Genomic DNA, 24,334 nt, shown 5'->3' with positions numbered 1-24,334 from the left:
TTTTGTATTCATGAGCAAAGATTTCTCTAAGTTTTTCATTAATTTTTCACCCTAAATCCAGCGATCTGAAGGGAATCCTTTATTATCAATGACTTTCTTCCTCATTGTGATTTTACACCCTCTTCTCCTACATATTTTCATTCTATTTGTCACACTTCTCTCTATTACCTAAACTTTCCCGACTCGCTCTTTCACTTTCCAATCACACTCTACTTTTTATCTCCCTCCCACTCAGTCTCTGCTTTCCTTCTACCACCATTTCTCCGCTGCTCATTTCCTCCTTATCTCTCTTTCCATCTGTCTCAGGAGTCTGGAAAACACTCTGCCTCTCTTATGAAAGAATAACTTCACTCCCCGAGCTCGCTTTTGATTCGAAATAAAAGGCAACGTGGAAATATCCCCCAGATAGATGCACGAATGCTGACATTCACGACATCTCTGCTCTCCTGCATCGACTCAATAACTGGAGTGATGCTGCGGTGTGGAGGGATGGAATAAAAAGGGCAGACCGTCTGAAATGAGTCTGGGGTATTGGGTAAAGTTGAGTAAGAAAGGTAACAAATTAAAAAAAGATCAGGGGGTTTTGGTGGCGGCGGAGGAGTTGGTTGTTTTGTGTGGATGCATGTGTGTGTGAAAGTAACCAGCAGAATGGAGAAAGATGAAGCTGTCCCAGGTGGCAGGATGTGTTCTTTCATGTTGTTCTGCTCGACACGACAAAAGTGAGAGCGGATCAAATGAGAGGTCAACATGGGATATCAACAAAGCACTGACAGTTTCAGTATACAGGGGTAGAGTTAAAGACTACATTACGACACAAACACGAAACATAGAAAACTGCACATGCAGCATCGTCTTTTTTTCCATTTCAAATGCTTACCTAACACAAACATACCAATAACCAATCTAATTTATCATCACAAATACCTGAATCATAAACATCCACTTTTAACCCTCTGAACTCCAAGCAGTGTCTGGGTATTTTATGCTTCTGCACCTCTATGGAAACACCGCAACCATAACTAGAAGCAGAGAGATGTCAAACATATCTTCTGTGCAGTGCAACACAGTTATAATGCCATAACTCAACAAAAATGGGAAAAATTAAGTTGAGTGATTATTAATTTTATCAAAAATTAAAATTTAGGACTAAACATTTTTCCAAGAGTCCACAAGTTTTACGAGTAATGAAAAAATGACATATTGATAGACTGACTACTTTCATTTCTCATTTGTTTCCATACTTGTCTCCTATCTGCTCTGTGTAAACACTGCAGTTCAGCCAAAAAGTCCCTGAATTTTTGCCATGTGACTCTTGGTTGTGGTTGAGTCACTAATAGCTTCACAGTTGCAGAGATGAGTGCAACCGTTTTGTTTTTTACAGTATCTGGTTAGTGCAAATACTTTATTTTCTGCAAATGTTTACATGAAACAAGCAGAATGAAGTGTTTTTGATGAAAAATCACATTTTTAAGCTTAGGTTTGGATAATTTTACTGACAAATGGGTTCTGTAAAGCTTCTTGAGACAATCTGACCTGTCATTGGCGCTATATAAATAAAATTGAATTGAAGAGTTAAAAAGGCACGTCATGGGTAAATAGCTCAAAAAACCCCAAAACACAATGATTCTTTCTGTTTTTACACTTTCTAGTTCAGATAAAAGGTGTAATTTGGTGATTTTTATTACTCCGCCAAGGAACAGCGGAGTTACACACGTGGACAAAATTGTTGGTACCCCTCAGTTAAAGAAGGAAAAACCCACAATTCTCACTGAAATCACTTGAAACTCACAAAAGTAACAATAAATAAAAATTTATTGAAAATTAAATAATCAAAAACAGCCATTACTTTTGAATTGTTGATTAACATAATTATTTAAAAAAAACAAACTAATGAAACAGGCCTGGACAAAAATGATGGTACCTCTATAAAAGATTGAAAACTATTTGACCAGAGTGACATGATTAACTCAGGTGTGTCATTTAATTGACATTACAGGTGTTTCCAAACTCATAATCAGTCAGTCTGCCTATTTAAAGGGAGACAAGTAGTCACCCTGCTGTTTGGTGAAAAGGTGTGTACCACACTGAACATGGACAACAGAAAGTGAAGGAGAGAATTGTCCCAGGACATCCGAAAAAAAATTATAGACAAACATCTTAAAGGTAAAGGCTATAAGACCATCTCTAAACAGCTTGAAGTTCCTGTGACAACAGTGGCTCATATTATTCAGAAGTTCAAGACCCACGGGACAGTAGCCAACCTCCCTGGACGTGGCCGCAAGAGGAAAATTGATGACAAATTGAAGAGACGGATCGTTCGAATTGTATCCAAAGAGCCCAGAGCAACCTCCAAAGAAATTAAAGGTGAACTCCAAGGCCAAGGTACATCAGTGTCAGATCGCACCATTCGTCGTTGTTTGAGCCAAAGTGGACTTCATGGGAGACGACCAAGGAGGACACCACTGCTGAAAAAAACTCATAAAAAAGCGAGACTGAAATTTGCAAAAATGCATGTTGACAAGCCACAAAGCTTCTGGGAGAATGTCCTTTGGACAGATGAGACCAAACTGGAGCTTTTTGGTAAGGCACATCAACTCTATGTTCATAGACTCAAAAACCAAGCATACGAAGAAAAGAACACTGTCCCTACGGTGAAACATGGAGGAGGCTCAGTAATGTTTTGGGGCTGCTTTGCTGCATCTGGCACAGGGTGTCTTGAAAGCGTGCAAGGTACGATGAAATCTGAAGACTATCAAGGCATTCTGGAGAGAAATGTGCTGCCTAGTGTCAGAAAGCTTGGTCTCAGTCGCAGGTCATGGGTCTTCCAACAGGACAACGATCCAAAACACACAGCCAAAAACACCCAAGAATGGCTGAGAGAAAAGCGTTGGACTATTCTAAAGTGGCCTTCTATGAGCCCAGATCTGAATCCCATTGAACATATGTGGAAGGAGCTGAAACATGCCATTTGGAGAAGACACCCATCAAACCTGAGACAACTGGAGCTGTTTGCTCATGAGGAGTGGGCCAAAATACCTGTTGACAGCTGCAGAACGCTCATTGACAAATACAGAAATCGTTTAATTGCAGTGATTGCCTCAAAAGGTTGTGCAACAAAATATTAAGTTATGGGTACCATCATTTTTGTCCAGCCCTATTTCATTAGTTTGTTTTTTTAAATAATTATGTTAATCAACAATTCAAAAGTGATGGCTGATTTTGATTATTTAATTTTCAATCAATTTTTATTTATTGTTACTTTTGTGAGTTTCAAGTGATTTCAGTGAGAATTGTGGGTTTTTCCTTCTTTAACTGAGGGGTACCAACAATTTTGTCCACGTGTGTATGTGACGATCGGCATCCAGTTTTTCTATGAATCTGTGAATCTGTCTGTCTGTCTGTCTGTGTGAAACATTATTCAAAAACGGACTTGGATGAAATTTTCAGGGAAAGTCAGAAGTGACACAAGGGCCAAGTGACTAGATTTTGGCAGTGATGTGGCTTATAGTCTGGATCCATGACTTTGTTAAGGATTTCCCATTGCAAGATAAAGCTGCCCGCACCGCACTTCTGTAACCATGACGTGAACACTGTGTCATTTACCTACTGACGATCTACTACTACCTACCTACTACAAATTGACTGTGATTTATCTGTTGGAAATATACAAGGAACAATTGATTAAACTGTGGGGTGTTTCTTAGTCCCATCAATTCCTGCCGCCCTCGACATATTTAGGTCATGCAATGTAGCAAACCTCAGCCAGACAATGGTGAAACTTCTGGTGTTTCACAAAGCCTTAATTTACATTCAACCGTCAGCCTTATTTTGAACACAAATTCACCTTTTTCTGTCCTTCACTCCTTTCTTCAGGAAACACCGTAAGAGCTTGTCCCAATTCCAGCTAGATGCTTCTAAGTTTAGACACATGATAGGTCAACTGAACAGCCTTGCCAGAGTACTGCACTCTCTGAGTGCTTTTCTTGTTAAAGATAATGCGATTTTCAAACCAAGTTTTGAGTTTTACGGGGTTAAAAAGTAACAGCTCTCTGAGATAGAAGTAAAATTTCAGAAAAATTCAGATTGAAGCCCATGACAAGATACAACTGGAGGTGTAAAAATGAATAATAATTGATAAATATTCTAATACTATGTATATTTTTTGACTTTTTGGCTTCTACTTTTCCTTTGATTCTATCCAATGCAGTCACTGTAGATAAAGCTGGATTACAGAACTTAGAAATATGTATAAAACTGAAATGTTTGCATTGATTTAACTTGACTGTGTTTAATAATTAAAGATAGCATTGATCTCACTTTCAAGTAGCTTTAAAGGCTCCTGTTTAAACTCTGACAGCATAGGGCCACATTACATTTTAATCTGCACAATAGCTCCAAAGTGCCTGAAGGTTTTACACCAAAGCTGCAAACGTTGTCACATCAAAGTGCTGCTTAATTAAAACAGATGCACAGCTCCAGGTTCTCAAATGGCCACTTGAGGCTGCCTCCAAAACCAGTCAGTCCTCATAGACTTCAATGTTACAAGGTCTAAATTTACAGCAGAAAGAAACATCTTTAAAGCCTGGTTTTGGTCTCTATAGCCAATTTCCACCTTTGTGACAACTGCATTGACAACTTCACATCATTTTAACTTGACACATTTTGCATCTGTGTTTAATAATTTAAGATAGTATTGACCACACTTTTAAGCAGATTTAAACAATCCTATTTAAGCTGTGTGATACCATAAGGCCACTTTAGTGCTGACATTTTAACTTGCACAATAGCTCCCAAGTGCCTGAAGGTTTTACATCTAAGATGTAAATGTTGTCACAAGGTGCACTGAAAAGGTCAATGTTAAAGCCGACTGTAAGGCAAGTATAGAGTGAGCCAACTAGAAAGACAGAGGACACATCCAGTTACATGAGGGTTATTTCTATTAGTTTTAGCCTGAAATATGGCTCTTCAACCTAATGATCCATCCATAATATTGGTGAATTCAGTAAGATTTATTCTTCATTTGTGTTTACTGCAATTTTTACCACTTCTTAGATACACACATCCATATGAACACAACAAAATCAGCTGAACTGGCAAGATTTTATGCCAGCTCATCCTGACCAAAGCCAAACAAACACCTCTCTCTCCTCCCCACTCACCGGTGTAGTCTTCCCGGCAGATGCAGGTGTATCCTCCCTCTCTGCGGGCACAGACTCCTCCGTTCAGGCAGGGGTTGGAGTAGCACAGGTTGATCTCCGTCTCACAGTAATCGCCCGTGAAACCCACGGGGCAGCGGCAGCGAAGGCCGGCAATGGGGTGGATGGGCCGGAACAAGATGGAGGGCGAGGAGATGAAGGGGGCTGAGCTGTTGAAGCGCAGCACCGAGATGCACTTCATGTAGTTCTGGCAGGGCTCCCGCAAGCACACATTGTCGTCAAACGGCAGAACCTGTAGTGACAGGAGGGAAAAGATGAAACATGCAGCTCGTCGTGAAGAATTTTCCCCAGTCGGATCAGCTTCTGTGGCGCTAGGTGTCTTTGTTCAGCATATTTTCTCACAGACTATCTCTTTCATTATCCTCTCACTATAGCAGAAACTTCATAGCATTGATGTGTCAGAGCAGTGAAAGCACTACTAACATTTTGAATTTCTCTTTTCTGTTTAGTAGTTCCAGTAAGCCATGCCATAAAAGCACATAAGGCTATACTCCATTATGAGTCCATTCAAATTTGACTAGCAAGTTAAGCAACCTATTTCGCTTATAATGTGCGTATATTTTCACATCTTTAAAGAGAAATTCTACAAAATTAGGGACAATGAAGGAAGCGGAGGAAAAAAGAAACAGTAAAAAAAAAGCAGTTGCAGTTCCTCAAAGGGCCACTTGAGGCCGCCTTTAGAAATGAATCAGTCGCCATTGACCTCCATGTTATAATGACCAACTTTACAGCAGAAAAAACACAATTACACCATGATACATAAACAGTTTTGCTTTCTATGGCTAATGTATTCATTCAGTCACACATTTAAATCATATTAATGGTTAAAATTATGCAGAATTGAGGGTGATGTTACTTTAAATAACTGATGAGTGCCATTACAGGACAGTCCAGAAAAAAAGATGCTTGCATGGCTTGACTACCATTTACTCACACTCCACATCGTTGCTTCATTTTTCAATTATTCTGGAGTGAAGAGGAGTCAGGCAGAGCTGAGATATCGACAATTGAAGTCACCGTACTGAGCTTTGAAAAGTTTCGGCTTGAAATCTACATCTATAAATACAGTCTATTGTTCAGCTGGATCTACATTCACATGGCACAAGCCTTTTAGCATGTCAGCAGGATCATTTTAGAACCATAGTTACATGGTACCGTGCTAATGCTAAAACCTCATCATGCTTATATAACCATGTCGTAGTAATACATTTGCAGACAATCAGATATAGAAAGACGGGAAGATGTAGCCTCAGAAAATCAAATCTCTATTAGTAGGGTACACCTCAATTCCAATCCAAAATCTGTGTCGACATCGTCCACTTGCTGTCAAATCATCATAATCCAGATGAGACAAAAGATTTAGGATGACAAAAAAGTACTGACTGGCCTCCAAATATTACTGTCTCACACATATAAGAGTTTAAAAAGTAGGTCTGAATAAAGGGTGCCAAAGATAAAGTAATTGATTATAGATTTTTTGACTGAATTAGTTTGGTGACAGTACAGAGTCATTGTCCAGATATCCATCTTCATTCACTCGCCTGAAAAATTTGTGCTGCTTTGCTTTGTAAAAACACCTCTCCAGAAATGATGATTTACTGCTGTTGTTTGCTGTTTGGGTCATTGGTTCAGATTTATTCCCATTGACAGTAAGAGCATATAGATTCATGTGTTTTTATGACAGCTCCTGCATATATACACACAGGATTCACACCGCGTGCACTTTCACACCCCTTCATAAATCTTTTCTCCTTCTGGTTTCAGCTCTCCTCATCTGTTTGTCGAGATGCTCGGGGATTGTTTAAACATGTATGTAAGTGATGCGTATGCTGTATCCAGGCATGATTTCATGCATGAGAACGTTCAGCGATCATATCTGTGTATCGTTGCATGAAGCCATATGGGTGCTCATCTGTATTGTATTATTATCAGTTCACATGGAATATGCTCAGATGACTGCCTTGAAGCACAAGTCTCTTTGCATTATTTGAGCAAAATGCATTCACAAAAAAAATTCTTTACCGTCCGACCATGAAATTCACTGTATTTAAGACAACAAAAATATTGACATTTATCTGGAAAAAAATTTATATTAAAGATTGTAAAGTGAAAATCAATTTTTTCAACTTTCTTTGTTTTATATAGTTTTTTGCTTTTTATGTTAGTAAATATAAAAAAAAAAATCTGACAACTAAAGGAAATCATTTACATGTTAACCAAAAAAGTCCAAAACTTATTTTAACTAATTCATTCTTTTAATAGTTGATGGTCACATTACTTTGTTCTATTGTATTTAACCCTGTGATCGCAATCTCTACCAGTAGAAACTCCAATCTTACCAGTAGAGATTTGTCAGGGCTAAGGTTAGACTTTTAAGGTTAGGGTCAGGGGTCAGGGCAGGGGTTAGATTAAAAGGTCAGGGTCAGTTAAGGTTAGGGTCAGGGGTCAGGGCAGGGGTTAGATTAAAAGTTCCATCTCTACTGGTAGAGATTACAATCGCAAACTCTACTGGTAGAGACTCCAATCGCAATCTCTACTGGTAGAAACTCCAATTCTACCAAATCGCAGTCTCTACCCTGACATATATCTATATACATATATATGAAGAGTTCATCTGCAAAAACAGATAACTCTGTTTTGATACATTTTCAGAAAACTCATTTTTTATTGTTTACTTGAGATAATATCAATCAAACTGAAGTTGAGTGGATTTGATTCAGTAGAAAAATACATGACAAAATAGAGAAAAAATAAATTATTAGTGTTATTATTATTATCTGAAGTAAACAATAAAAAATTAGTTTTCTGAAAATTTATAAAACGGAGTTACCTGTTTTTTCAAATGAACTCTTCATATCTATATATATTTAGATATATATAATAAAAATAAATAATAAATAATAAAAACTAATAATACAAAAGGAAATAAAACTGATGTATTTTTGTAAAACTGGGTTTTACAGGGTTAAATCAGCAAAAATATTGTTATTTTCCAGATACTTGCCATTAATAAAATGAAAAGTGAAACATTCATTTGTATTAAAATAATATTACATTATTAAGGATTGAAAAAAAGAAATTATTTTTTCAACTATCGTTTTAGAGTTTTTCTAAGCTACAGATAATATATAGCAAAATCACAGAAACTGTTTCTACAATATTGCTAATGTTTTTAATGTACACTGTCAGTCACAAGTTTGGACACACCTTCTCAGTCAATGGTTTTTATTTAAGATTAATACTGCATATTAAAACGTATTTGTTTACAACATAATTCCATAAGTATTCTTTTATAGTTTTGAGGTCTTCAATATTAATCTACAAAGTAGAAAATAATACAAATAAAGCACTGAATGAGAAGGTGTGTCCAAACTTTTGACAGAAACTGTATAGTTCATAAATCCTTCTGCCAGAATTCAGTGTTTTTACAGTGTAGTTACACCAAAATGAAGCACCAAAAAGACTGATTTCTACATGTGTGAGTGTGTTTTGTACGTGGACCAACCTCCATCTGCGTTAGTGACGTTAGCCTTGGCCTGTTCAGGTACAGCTGTTCCTCCAGAGCCTCAGAGGGGAAAAAGTGTCCACCTGGCAGAGCGGCCGAGAAGCTGACGTTCAGAATCCCTCCTGGAGCTGCGTCCAGGTCCGGCTGGATGTTAAAAATGAAGACGTCCTCGACGGGCACTGACAGCACGGCCGACACGCCCTCCAGGAAGTTACCCAGCAGCGGCGACAGGAAGTGCTCCTGGGACATGTTCTGGAGGCGGACGGTGACGCTGCTGCCCAGCATGTCCTCGGTGATGATGAGGACACGGAGAACACATTGGGCTGAGATACTGTGAACGCCGTCTGAGGATTTAAAGAAGAGAGCGGAGGACAAAATAGGTAAATTAACTGGTTAGCAAATAAAACGAAGCGTCAGGAGATAAAGAAAGTGATAAAAAAAAAGAGTCAGAACAGGTAAAGCAAAAAGATAAAGGGTGAGGAAGGGCAGCGATAAACAGAAAACAGTCGAGACAGCAACATAAAGGGACAAAGATAAATGAAAAGAAGCCAGAGAATAAAGGTGAGAAGGTCATCATCATGTCAGGAGATATGCAGCTTATATGCAGTAGTGTAGCTTTCTCCATGTTACAACACATTGTACACATACATCTAAATACAAGTGAGGAATAAATACCAAAAAAAAATACCCCAAATCTCTTTCAAAACCGCTTTGTGTTTGAAAAAGAACACAACATGGTACATCTGACGCTGCTTTTAAATTCATTATTTTGTCACTGAAGTGAACAAACTCATGCTGCAGGCAGTTAAAAGTCAAAACGCCTCCTGGGAATATCAAAAAACAAACAAAAAAACCCAAACAAACAAAAAAAACACAACCAGCAGTCAAATATGTTTTTGTCACTAGTTTTGTTGGATTTAGTATAGTCTTAGTGCAACAAAAGTTGTGTTTATATTGAGTAACAGTGGAATATTTACCCTTTAATGTGAGTGATTGTAATAATTCTAAAATAAAATCCAAAAAATGAGTCTATAATAGTCATCTCAACTAAAAAAATAAGATTTAAATAATACATTTATGAAGGAAATCTATTAAAAAAAACTATCTAGATGCACATTTTTAAATCCAAAATCAGATGAAACAGCATTAAATGATCAAAACTATTACTTAAAAATACACATAGGACTAACTTGGAGCACCAAGACCAACAGCAATATTAATGTACATATTAGCATAGCAAACCCAGTCAGTTAAATACAATTTGTTTACACCAAACAGACACTTGTTTAAAAGCTAACACAACAGTTCAGTTTGCTGTGTCAAATTTTCCCATCCAAGACTTTGTCGCCTTAAATATTTAATCAAAATCAATTCTTCTCCGCAGCTTCACCAACTGTGTAATCAGTAAATAAAGCAATCAAATTAAAACATTTGTCATGCTTTAGCTGCCAGGAGCAAAAAGCACGATGACAGCGAACATTATGCGCTGCCAGTTTGCAGACAGCTCAATATCAGTGTTTTTTTTCTATTTATTGTTTTTTACCAAGACACACTTCATTCTTTTGTGGACAGAATGAATGGATTTTAGCCATGCAAGTGCTTCTTCTGAATGCATGTGTGATTTAACTGAGTTATATCTGTCATAAAAGCAGCTGCATGCATGTTTTTATGCAGATTTCATAACATCATTTTGTATTTTTCCACTACAAGAAGGCTGCCGACTTTGGTGAACGTCGGATTTTTCATGTGCCAAAATCAGGGCAAAAACAACACAGCAAATGTTAAAATGCAGAACTAAGATGGTGCACTTGGTAAGCATCAGCATGCTAGCATCGTCATAATTAGCATCCTAGCATGCTAACATAAGCGTTTAGCTGCCTAAAGCCTCACAGGGGAATGTGCATGACTGTGGACTCTCAGAGTTTAGTCATCATGTGTCACCAGGCTGAAAATAAAAGAAAAAAAATAAGTTTTTTTCTGAAATCCACTTCACAATGGCTCCCAAGGATGATGCAATTCTTTAATCATATGTTACAGTAAGAAAGACAAAATTGATCCTCTTAAATCTATATGGGTTTTGTGAGAGGGTAATTTGTTTTCCAGCCTCATGGATGAGACTGAACAAGAGAGAAACATCATCTCTGACAAATCCAACATACCACTGCTGCTGTTTCCTCTCAGAGGCCCACTGAATGAGTTCATATGGATCGCAGCAGGTCACAACCCCCCACAAATATGACAACATCTGCTCCATCCACGGACAAGAAATAGGTTTCATTTACTCTGGATACAAATACAGCACAATAAAGCAATCTGGATCCACAAGCTGGATGATAAAGCCATAAAAGAATGCACACAACCGCGGTGTGAGGAGGCACCACCAGGATGAGACAGGAGATACGAAGAGAATAAAAGTAGGAGGAAAAAAGCAACACGAGTGGACCTGATGCAAATAATAAGGAAAGAATTACATGAAGAAAGAAAGAACAGAGCATGACAGTCATGGATGGAGGGTGAGGGGTGAAAGAAAGGAACATAGAGGCAACGGAGTGTGAAGGAGGTTTATTAAAAACTGCAAAGAGACAACTGTGAAGCCAGAAAAGACAGTCATTAATAATAATGAAGGAACCAACAAAACAAGACATTTAGGTTTTACTGCAAATAACATAGTGACTGTTCATGTTAGATAAAAAGATTCCTTCAATGTAAAATTATAGTGTTACAATAAGAAAAAATACATGGAAAAGAAGAGGAAGAGAAAGAAAAAAACAAAAACAGACAAAAAAAATCAGTAAGACAGAGTATTAATTTACCAGTGAACCAATAGTAAAAAAAAAAAAAAAAAAAAGGTCAAAACTATAAATAATGTCCCATGAAAAATCAATGGATGACTGTACATTACACTTTTTTTTTACTACATTTACATGAGCAAAAACTAATGTTATTTTACAGGTATTTGCCATTAATTGAAAGAAAAAATAGGTATATTAAGGATTAAAAAGTAAATAAATTCATTACTGTTTTCATTTTTTAAGTATTGTTTGACAGATTTCATTCAGATTTCAGATGTCACCCGTTGGTTTCAACGCCGAGAAAATGAAGCCCGGATTTTGCTACTTCCTGGTCGCCATTTTGGATTTTTTGGAGCCAGTGACGTAAAGAGCCAGTGACGTAAAAAGCGTCATCAAACAGGCTGGACCGGAGAGCAACTCGGGGTAGGACCAGTCAATGGGACTGTCAATCAAGTATAGCCACGCCCCCTGGCTCCGCCAACTTCAACGATTTATTTAAAATTCAGTATTGATTTATTTTAAGATCGGCCACCTGATCTCTCATTTTGACCATGAAAACTAACGGGAAAAAAATCCTGAGCTGTAGAACATCAGTCTGTCAAATTTTATTTTTTCCAAAAATGAATTGGGGTCTATGGAGCAAAAGCTTTTTGGAGCCAACCCTAGCGGACGGCGTGATATTGCAAGTTTTTGACACTTCCGAGTTGGCTTCAATTCTGGAGCCAGATGCTACGTCCACTATATATACAGTCTATGGTGAGACCACATCCTATGAGGTTACGTTAGTGAGGATAAGGGGTAAAGGTCATGTGGAACTGGGGGCTTGGGGTGGTTTCATGGAACATCTCACTTCTAACTAGAGCCGTGATGGTGAGACCCGCCTGAAGCAATGTTTGTCTACCTCACCTTTTTTTTTTTTAAATTTTATTATTCTTGTTGTCATTAGTACCGGATTATTTTTTATCTGTACAATATATATATATATATATTTACTACTGTATTATTTGTTTATATTTTCTACTTATCTGCTTTACTGCCTTCCTGCTGTTAAATTCCTTTTGACAGGATCTACCTGAACTTTAGAAAATGTATCCCTATGGCGGAGGCCCTCCTGGTTTTTCTTTCCTTTTCTGCATTTTGTATGATGTACCACTTTGAGCTGTTACTACATGTGCTTAAATAAAGATTTGAATTACAAAAAAACAAAAAAAAACAATGTCCACATGAAAAAATACATTTTTTCATGCAGTAGAGACAGACAGGAAAGGAAGAAAGAACGGGGGGGAAGACATGCAGCAAAGCACCGCAAGCAGGAATCAAAACTAGGCCACTGCGTTGGGGAGGCCCCTGGGTCACCCGCTTAACCCATTGAGCCATCCAGGTGCCCAACAATTACATCATTTTTACTGTATTTAAATCAAGAAAAATGTTATTTTACAAATATCTGCCAATAATTTAAAAAAATCTATATTTAGAGGTGAAAAATAGCAAATCATTTTTTCACCTGTTATTTTACAGATTTTCCCTGTTTCCATAAATCATAGATAATATCTAATAAATTCAGATATAAGTAGGGGAGAAGAATTATTAAGTTACATAAGTTACATGTTCAGTGGAAGAAAACATGCCAAAATTGTTGACAATGACAAACAATGTTTGACTGAAAAATTACACTATTTCAACTGTATTTAAATCAGCCAAACAATATTGATATTTTACAAACATTTGCAAATAACTGAGGAGAAAAAGTATAAAAAATGCTAAATATTTTTTCAACTGTTACTTTACATACTTTTCCTGTAAAGTAACAGCTAAATTTTTTTTAGATAATATCTAGGAAAATCACAGGAAAGAAAGTATTAATTTAGATTTTTTTATTGAAACAAAACAAGCCAAAACTATAAATAATGTCCACGTTGTTGTCTTTTTATATATGGTAATTAATATTATTGCTATTATTTATATTATCTGACCTTAAAGTTACACAAGTAAGACAAAAACTGTATTGCTATTAAGGTGTTACTTTAAATCACATACTGATTTTACTGATTGGTAAATTCTTTTCTGTTGTTTAGGCGGTGATAAAAATGAATCCCTCTATTTAAAATTTAAGTGTTTAAAGAAGAAAAAGATGAAGGATAATACATAGAAAGGAAGGAAGGGAGGCCTGAGAGTGTCAGAATATATCATAAAAACAGGAAGATGTTGACAGAAATCAAGAAACTGAAAAAATGGAGGATTTGGAAGGAGGCTGAGAGGGAAGACGAGGTATGTAGGCTGGGGGTTGGGTTTGGTGGCAGCTGGTTTGATTACCGGATTATGAGGAGCTTCACTCCCCACTGACCTCCAACATACACACACACGTACACACACACACACACACACACACACACACACACACACACACACACACACACACACACACACACACACACACACACACACACACACACACACACACAGAGAAAGAGAGAGAGAGTCATATCTAGAAGCCATCATAATAAATGAACAGCCAGAGGGAGGACTGACATTATGAAGGGGGCAGGAAAGGAAACCACAAAATCTTTAGGGAACATTCTAATGAAAAATATTGAGAATACTGAGAATACACTGGGCATGCATCTATGAATAAGCATATATATATATATATATATATATATATATATATATATATATATGTCAGGGTAGAGACTGCGATTTGGTAGAGTTGGAGTCTCTACCAGTAGAGATTGCAATTGTAATCTCTACCAGTAGAAACTCCAATTCAGTTCAAGTTGCATTGCCTACTGGTGCAGCTCTGAACTAAAGTCACACTTCAGTTTGAAACCAAAAATATCAATATTTAATGGCATTTCTGGTTTGCGTCCACTTGATTCTAGTATAATTGTTCTTGGTTATTGATAAGATAAATAGCATAATAGCACTATATGTTATTTCCAATAGGCGTGGTCTCACTGTATAATTCTTGAGCAGCTCACCTAGTTCAAAGTGAGGATGTTTAGATATCATAAGTAAAAGCCATTCATGGAATAATGTCACCACAACAGTTTGAAAGGAAACATCCGACACCTGCATACAGTGCTATTATGCTATTTATCTTATCAATAACCAAGAACAATTATACTAGAATCAAGTGGACGCAAACCAGAAATGCCATTAAATATTGATATTTTTGGTTTCAAACTGAAGTGTGACTTTAGTTCAGAGCTGCACCAGTAGGCAATGCAACTTGAACTGAATTGGAGTTTCTACTGGTAGAGACTCCAATCGCAATCTCTACTGGTAGAGACTCCAACTCTACCAAATCGCAGTCTCAACCCTGACATATATATATATATATATGTGTGTGTGTGTGTGTGTGTGTGTGTGTGTGTGTGTGTGTGTGTGTGTGTGTGTGTGTGTATGCTTATATATATATACACACACACATATACAACAGACAGACAGTAGACTTGACGCATTAGGTGCAGTAATTAAATGTAACCATGTATTGTGAGGCTAAAAGCCAGCTTTACTATCAACCTTCTGGATCACAACGTAAAAGCAGCAGCACTAATTGACACTGATCTGCCATTGTCATTGAAATGAGACGGGGATCCGTGAAAAGACCCGAGATAATCTGCTGGAGTGGGACCCAATCTCTCATTTTCTCTCAAACACACACACTTAGAACCATCACAGTGCAGAACGATGTGTGTTTACAGTGTAATTTGTCAACCTACAAGCATTTTTGACATACAACCAGTTTAGAGGCCAGTCCTGGTCCAACTGGTAACTTACACACTTTAAATTTTAGCCCCATATTAGTCAAACAGAGGGGATTTTGCTTTTGGTAATTCAACTTTGGGAATTATTTGCATATTTATAGATTCAGGATTTGTCTGTGCGACATCAGCGAGATTTTCCTCATAAGAATAAATATTGTGTCAAATAGAAAAGCAACAAGGCTTAAGCATTATATTTTAATAAAAACAAAAATAAGTCAGACTGGGATAGAAAAATTAGAAGCAATACAATGACACAGGTAAAATACTGAAGTAAATGACATTTCTGAAGTGTTAAACTGCATTTATAATAACATTTTCAGGAATCCTATTTGTTTGTGACGTATCACAAATACATTCCAAATAAACATATCTTTTTCATTTATTTTATTGCATTTCTTTTGCTTTTACTTTTCAGCCAACCTGTTATGTTAGACAAGAATCTAATATCCATCCAGAAAATGAAGTAAAAGCTTCAAACATGCAGTAAAAGGGTTGTACTTAAACTAAAACCATGTGTTTTAATAATCCTAACCAACAAGTTTTGGTCCCTAAACCTGACCAAACAGCAAATGACAATGAAACCTAACTCCAAGAATAATTATCCTCCCAGACTTTTGGGTGAAAACTACGTTTCCTATTTCCTAGTACATCATTCTCTAACTGGTCATGGGGAAAATCTGTTTCTTTCAAGTCGTAAATGCAGTTTAGTTCTATTGGGATGTAATTTTTGTGAGCCAGGGTTGGATTGAGGAGGCATAGGGTCACAGTATTGGGTGTTGCTCAGTTTATTACTCCTCCAATTAACGTGGCGGAGTTATGTGATGATCGGCGTACATTTGTCTGTGAATCTGTATATATCTGTGCGTTTCATGGTATCCCCCATCCCTGTTAATCATCAGGTTTTCCCTCATGTGAGGAACATGAGGGAAAGACTTCAGATTTTGGTTTGTGAGTTTAGTTTTTGAATCTTGTCTGTCTCCTGCCAGCCAGTTTTCATGTTTTCATGTTTTTTGTATTAGTTTCTTCACCCATGGACTTAATTTGCCCTGGATTGCCAGCTGCCCTTTGTTTCTTTACCCACTATTTATTTCTTCTGCACCTGGTTCCATACGTGACCACTCCCTGTCAAGCAGATGTTTAGAATTAAGCATTTCAAACAACTGAACATTTTTCTGAAAAAAAAAAATCTTGAACACATGCTTTCATTTGTCAAAGCTGAATACATTTATATATTGTTGAACATGCCTGAAGGGAATCTTTATAATCTAATCTCAGGTAATAGTAATATTAATGCAACATAACTTAACTATCTGAAGTACATTTACTTGCTTTCTCGATGACAGTACAGAAGAATATTTATACTACTACCATGTCTGTATGCTAATTTAACACTTCAGAGCGATTTCAGGAAGGAAGGCAGGTGCAAACAATGACACCAATCAAACTACAGTTGTTGATAAAAGGTGGGAGGCAAACAAAAGACAACTGAAAAATCCAAACTAAAGGTCTAAGCGAATAATAAAGGTAACTAACCCAGAGAAAACCAAAACACCAATGCAATAAACATAAACCTAGTGGAAGAAAACCCAACAAAATGCAAACCACAAACAAAGAAAATCAAACAGGACAAATTGATGAAGACAGAACCAAAATACACAACTGTAACTATTTGTGCACTTAAGCCTGACTGGGGAGATGAGAAACAGGTGACACCAATGAGTGCAATTAAAGAGGAGGGAAACAGGGACAAAGGGAAGAAATGAAACAACAACAGACACACAAGGGCAGGGAACGTCAAAACAGGAAATAAACAGAACAAAACTCAAGACCATGACAAGCATAAAGATTCTGTTCAATATCCAAAGAAAGCTCACTAAATAGTAAGTGATATCTGTGTTTGTTCACTCTGTTGTGTCCTGGTTTCAAACAAAGTTTTTATGTCGTACAAGAGTGCTTTAATCCAACCCTCATCAAGAAAGCAAACATAAAATGTTCCTTTAACCATAAAACCTCAAGCTTTAAACCTCAAACAGCTCTTTGATGGAGGAAACATGAGACAAATTGTTCTCTCTAAAAGAGATGTAATTAAGCATTTGACCTTTCAACAGTTGGGTCCTGTTTGGGATAACAAGTTTCTGCTAGTTCTCCACTGCTCTAGAGCACCCATATGGCTTCAAAATGACAGCATATCGACTGTATGGACAGATGCACTACAATGATCCGATTCCAGAAATTAGATTACATGTGACATTTAATAAACTAGAATTAAATTATGTGTTATTTTTGCCACTTTGTTCCACAGTTGTTGAATTCCTGGAGCCCCAAGACTTCCTGGAAGTCTTGATCAATTGTATTTTATTTGTTGACACACTGTTTTGTGTGCAACAGGGACGTTATAGCCTCCTGCACATGATCTTCTGATAAGAAAAAAATACACAATTTCCTCAGACACACTGAAAATTTCCCCCAAGCCTCCTGGGAATCCCTCTCAGTGGTTCCCAGCGACATTCAAAGAAGAACATCTGACAACTCAACATGTCACATAACAGGCAAAACATGAGAAATGGCACTCAAAAGCATTAGCACCTGTTTTCCTCAATGGTTTTAAACTTGGCTGTGATTTTATCGCCTTTTGGAGGTATGTGTTGCCCCAAGCAACCATTATAATCTGACAGTAAATGTGGTAAATGCACATAAAAACAGTAAATTGTCTCAATTGTCCCTTCCTTACTCTTACGGCTGCAGTAAAGATAATTTAATGTACATTTGTATTAGTACCAGCTATTGTTCTGCCTTTTCTAGAAATAGAAAAGAAAACAAGTCAAAATGCACTGCAGCTGCACCTCAGTTCAACATTTTTGCACCAGATGTGAGTGTTCTGTGTGTCTGAATGAATGTATTTAAGTGTAAATAGATCAATCAGGCACCAAATGGAGACACAAAACAAAGTATTTTACTGCACAATTTGCTGCATATGACAATAAAACCTTTGAATCCTTCGAATGGTTATTACTAAGCAATAAAGCTAAGATAAGATAAGATAGACTTTATTAATCTCACAAAGGAGAAATTTAACATTACAGGGCTCTTAGAAACAAAAACAAAATTCTGCACACTAAGACCAGAACAAAGCATCTTTTTCTCTGTGGTCAGCTACAAATTATGCACAGGTATGATCTAATAGGCTAATTACAGCTCTGCTAAAATGTTGTGATTAATAAACCTGTGAAAAAGTAAAAGCTTTTGTTGAAAATTCTTGTGCAACTGTTTTTTCTAGTTCTGTCACTCAAGGGGTGAGTCAACTGGGGCATAAAAGAAACAAAAAGCACATTTTTCTAAAAGCTCAACAAACCAAAGATACTAAAAAGTGAGAGAATGTGTGCAGGAACTCTTTACTTTGCCTCAAGTTTATCCTTTAGGTTTCAACTTTGCAACTCATCTGAACATTAAAACAGATATTTTACACAACAGACATTTCATTTTTACATTTGGAGTCTCTTATCCACACATAAACAGCATTTCAGGTCACTAAAATGGAGATTTTTATTCCTACTTGAGAGCAGATTTGCAAAAAAACTACTGAAGTGAAAAACTGGCACCTCAGATTGTAAATTCACACTGAAGACATTCATTTCTAACTGATTTAAGTGACACTCAAGGAAAAGCTTAAACACATGCAGCAGAAACTCATCAATCTGAGGGGATATCTGTAAATAAAACTGCCATTTTATCACCCAAGGACATAAGTCACTAACTGTCTTTTGAGTTTCTAAGATAGCTTATGAGACTCTTAGGTGTCAATCATTTTGTCAGTCAACAGACTCCTCATATCTCTGCGACACCGATGTGCCATTTCGGATCAAACCTTTTCATTTGCAGCACTTAATTCTGCAGCATCAGGACCATCAGCGGACTATCAAGGCCACGGAGGAATTCTAAATTAGTTTTTGGTGAGAGGTGGGTAAAGGTGATTGTTTTTTCCCTGAGGAAGTCATAATTAATGCATCATCCCATCTTCATGCCATTTCCACGTTGGTGTGCACGGAAACAATAAAACATTGATGACCTCCAAAAACGCTAAAACTCTACAAATGGAAGGTTATTTTTGGTGTGTTTAGCACCACTGGGAAAACAAAAGCATTTCGTAAACAACAACTTCGAGATGCTTTCACGGCTCCTGTGGGCTTTGAGCCAACGTTTTCTCCCCCCTTTTCAAAGAGGGAGGAGAGCTTGGGGCTGGCACGCATAAAGACTCCAAGAATAAAGACTGATTTGGAATCGCAGGCGAGCTCCCCCCAATGCGTGCACACCAGCATCACCGTGAAAGAGAGGCCGGCCTCCGATCGGTGCCGCAGCTCTAAGACGCTTTGTGGGTTGTACGGTCCCCGGCGTTTCAAAGGGTTGAAGGAGTTCAGTGCTATCTCTCTGCAGCAGGTAGCTTGACTAATACCACACTCAAAGCCTTTTGAATGTCAGAGCATCCCAAGCTCACTTCCCTGGAAATCCAGACGGAAATAGTCTGCAAAGTAGCATACAATTGAACCCCACAGCTGGAACTGAAAGCAACCCCAGAAAGGTGTTTTTTGATTATTATTTTTTTTAAAGCTGCAACATAGGGCAGCAGGATGGGTCACAAAGCACAGCCCTGGCATTTTACTTTAAGGGGGAGAAAGCCGGAAAGTCACAGCAAAAAGCAGCCAAAAGTTTGGAGATATGCTCGCCTCGTCTGTGAGGGGAAAGTTCTGGGATTTAAAAAGGCTTCGGTAACTTCACAAAACACACACATAATGTAGAAGTGGTTACACAACACGCGTTTCTAGTTTTATAGTTTGATTTTAAGGTGGTTAAAAGAATAAGCATGCAGGAGGCTGTATGTTGTCTTGCAGAAATTAGTGAAACAGGCAGAGAAAGAGAGGAATTAAAAAACATTTGAAATTTGAAATAAGAAATTTGGGGGAATTTTTGAGTCATATTCCACCAGTGATGAATCATATTGGATATTTTTTGAGTCTGTTTGGACAAATGTCATTTTGGCAAGTTTTGGAATAATTTCTGAAAAATTTCATTTCTGGAAGATTTTGTGTCATTATGGACAAAATTTAACTTAATTTGTAAAAATTTTGAGTAACTTCACACATATTTTGAGTCATATTGGACAATGTTGAGGCCTTTTGCACCAATTTTGAGGTATACTGGAAAAACCTGAAGTCATTTTACACAAATCTTGAGTCTTTTTGCACAAGTTTTGATTCATTTTGTACCATTTTTCAGTAATTTTGGACGTACTTCAAGTCATTCCTGAGAATGTCATTGAGACAAAAAAAAGAATATTAAATAAAAAACCGACCATTTTTCTGAAAAAAATTATGAAATTGTTTAATTTGAGTCTGATACCTGAGGAAAAAAAGCAATCAGTTATTTTTTGAAACGGTTTTATGTCTTTGCCCATTAATACCAGTTAACTAGCTGGGTTTGAAAGGCATGTCTTCTTTAAATAGCACCAAAGTTACTTCATTTTTCAGACCGAGAAACAGTTCTTGAACTACACATGCTTTGGGGAAAAATTGCCATATCTAATTTATATATGGAACAAAATGATCATATTTCATCAAAACCATTTTATTGTATGTCTCATTTGAAAAAAAAATGCCCAAAACTAAATCATTTGCTCCAAATAAATCTTGTAAAATACAAAAAATTGTGAAGTTTTGACTAACTCGGATGTGATGAGCAGTCACCTCACAAAAAAATGTGAGACTTTATAGAAATATATTAAAAATGTAAGCAATACAATATCTATAGTTTGGAAAGTTGGTATTTTTTTCAGTATTGGTAACACCTGTGCGCACTTGCTGGACATGCTGATTTATTTTTTTTAGTAAATAATCAAAGAAAATCATCATTAACCACGCCTGACGTACGTCACTGGGGTTACTGCATTCGCTTGGGTATCTGGCTGCATAAGTATGTATGTGTGTGTGTACGTCCAGTCAGATATCTCTGCAAGTGCTGAAGTCAGGATCATCAAACTTGGCACTGACGATCAGTCTAAGGTCCCCTGCTCAGTTGTGGAGTTACAGGTCAGCAGATCAAGTAGGAAGGGATATATGTAGGGTGATCAAAATTGATAGAGTATCATGCATGGGCGTGGTTCTGCCCTCTACTGAGGGCTCGTCTAGTTCATTTTTAGAAAAATATTATAATTCATGGCATTACGTCATTGCACAAAGACATTTTTTAGTTCTCTTTACTTCTAGCCATGGTTGTAATGTTTTTATAGAGATGCAGGATTTTATATTGCAGTGAACATTGAGTACACAGTGAGTAAAAATGTGTCAGGAGCAAAGAAACACCCAGAAACTACTTGAGGTTCAGTGGCTTAAGTTATGAACATCCCAACAATCATTCAAGTGCAATTTTTTTAAACAGTCACATCACAAAAAAAAATCTGAGACTTCTCAACTAAACTCCAGGAAGTGTTTACACAGAGCAGTATAGAAATATATTTAAAATGTAAACAATAAAATATCTACAGTTTGTAAAGCTGGCATTTTTTTCAGTATTGGCAACATCTGTGGGCACTTGAAAACATGTTGAACATGTTGATTCCATTGTTGCAGTAAATAATCAAAGAAAATCAGCATACATTTAAAAAAGGAAACTAGGACTTTTGGCATTATGTCATTGCACAAAGACATTTCTGTGTTCTCTATACTTCTAGCCATGGTTGTGCTGTTTTTATAGAAGTGTAGGACTTTAAGCTGCAGTGAAAAATGAGTCCTCAGTGAGTAAATATCTGACATTCAAGTGTCATTTTAAAAACTGGAACTTTGCATGGTGGATAGTGGGGCATATATGCTCAACAATCCATGTTTCTTTTTGTTATTCATTGTGGGTCTGTGTGTGAAAGGCGAACACTGCCAGGGTTAGTGGTTAAAATAAATATTTGGATATTCATGTCCAGCCCTAGTTACAACTAGCGTGCAAAACTAAAAAAACAGTAAAATTGGATTTGCATCCAAGAAAACTGCATGTCGCTGCTCAGAAACACACTAAACACTGAGCATTCAGCCCATTACTTTGCAGTTCGTGCATTCACAATCACAAGGGTTTAAATCCCATTTCACACTGGGTTGTCACATCCCTTTGTCTGGCCTTTGCCTGTCTCTCCTCTGTGTTTGCCAACCTCAAAAAAAGAACCCCTAATAAAATATGAGAGCAGGCTACATTTTTAAAAGTCGGGAGGCAATTTCTGCTATGTAAGGTGCCCCAGGTCAGCAGAATAAATAAATAAACAGCTGCTGAACAAAGACAACATAACGCTGTTACTGGAGCCACAGACGAGTCTGAACAGTCACCTGAAAATAATGACTTCACTGCTCCAAGAGAAAGTAAGAACAGACAAAGCCGTATCGACATTACAGATATACAAGTGAAAAAATGAATACTTGAAAAGAGAGAGATGGGCTATACAATAATTCAGCTTCCCTGAACAACTCATGCATTTGGAAATGTAACCAAATCTGAGATTAAAATCATGATATTTCATAAAAACCAACCAATTCTACATGTCACACTTAAAAAAATAACCAAAAATGACCCATATCCCCTACCCATATTCTGTAAAAAATAAAAATATTCTGTTTCTCACCACAACTGTTGAGCCATTACTGACCCAAGTGGGGGCATGACAAAAAAAACAAGGACTTTTTAGCTGTTAACACAGAACAAGGAAAATATGAAAACAAGTCCAAATATGTAAGCAGCAAATATCTATAGTTTGTATAGTAGTAGCACTAGTATTCCCGGTACATTAGTGCCGGTAAATAGCACCTTCAATTTCAACTTAGCAATATTCCTACTCACGCATTCAACCAAAAAGGGACTGCAGATGAAAATTAGTTTAAAGCTAACTCTGGTGCAATACATCAGATAGTAACATTTATGTTTAACATTGTACACGGTCCCTTTTTAAATAAATTGACAATAATAATAATAATAATAATAAAAATCTGAACTTAAAATCACTTTATTCTACATGTCTCATTTGAAAAGACAACGTTTGGTCAACCCAGATTCTGTAAAAAACAAAAAAATCCTACTTTCTTCAGCACAACTGAAAGGCCTATACTGACTGGGTGTGGCCAACAACTATGCAACAAAAATTCCTGGACTTTTCAGCTGAACAAGTCCTACAAGTCTTATTTTAAAAATAGTCATAAGTAAACCCATTATTCAATCTAGATTCTGCAAAAAGTCAAAAATGTTACGGTCCTCTGCACAGCTGTTGAGTTATTTTTAACTTAGATGTGACTAGGGCTGAAAGGATTCCTGGAGTTACTCGAGTAATTCGATTACTGAAATTCCTGGAGGCAAAGGTCTCTGAATCGAGGATTCATTAAATCAAGTACATGCTAGACCCCAGGTCATGAAATGGGGGACCGCGGTCCAAGGTCGGACCCAGGCTTCATTCAATACAAACTGGGTCCTTAAATTTGACTTGACACTTCTATTTTAACGAGCCCTGTTTTCTATTGTTTATGTCAGGAGTGCCCAACCAGCCCGCGGTCTACACGCTCGTCTAAACGAGGTGTCGGTGAACTAAAACAAAAGGACAGATTCAACTACTGCACAGTATATTTCTCGCCTCAAATGCTTACAGAAATACTTTTCCATGAAGTGTTTTTGAAATAAAAAAGAAAGTTTGCGGTCGAGCCGCTGTGTTTATCCGACGCGTTTGACTGTCAAGCTGAAAGCTCAGTCACATGACCACGTAGTGGCCCGCTGTCGCTCCAGCGCTGTCATGTGACAATGTTGTGAACCGCTAGTGACCGCAAAACGTGCGTGCAATTTTCACATGCAGTGCGTGTACATGCAGGAAAAACGCATATAGTGGACACGTACCTTCACTGTATGGTTTCTGTAAGTATTCAGGCACCGTACCGGAATTCCGGTTCGAAAAAAAAAAAGAAGAGAAGTCTGCATTGTCAATCGAGTTCCTCTACCAATGGAATGAGGGGAAGGCGGCCTTTACTCTCAACCAAACAAATATCA

The 24,334-nt window shown here is 37.3% G+C and overlaps 1 protein-coding gene across 1 annotated transcript in view; it reads right to left on the bottom strand.

Moving 5' to 3' along the window:
* The window catches only part of celsr3 (cadherin, EGF LAG seven-pass G-type receptor 3), a 238,500-nt gene that overhangs the window by 182,693 nt on the left and 31,473 nt on the right, over nt 1-24,334 (bottom strand). Inside the window, 2 exon segments of the mRNA XM_051949438.1 lie at nt 5,160-5,448; nt 8,722-9,065. Coding sequence (XP_051805398.1) covers nt 5,160-5,448; nt 8,722-9,065 — 633 coding nt within the window.

The sequence above is a fragment of the Acanthochromis polyacanthus genome, chromosome 6 (genome assembly GCF_021347895.1).
Source record: "Acanthochromis polyacanthus isolate Apoly-LR-REF ecotype Palm Island chromosome 6, KAUST_Apoly_ChrSc, whole genome shotgun sequence".
In the NCBI taxonomy this organism is placed as follows: Eukaryota; Metazoa; Chordata; class Actinopteri; family Pomacentridae; genus Acanthochromis; species Acanthochromis polyacanthus.
This window is presented reverse-complemented; position numbering and strand designations above follow the sequence as displayed.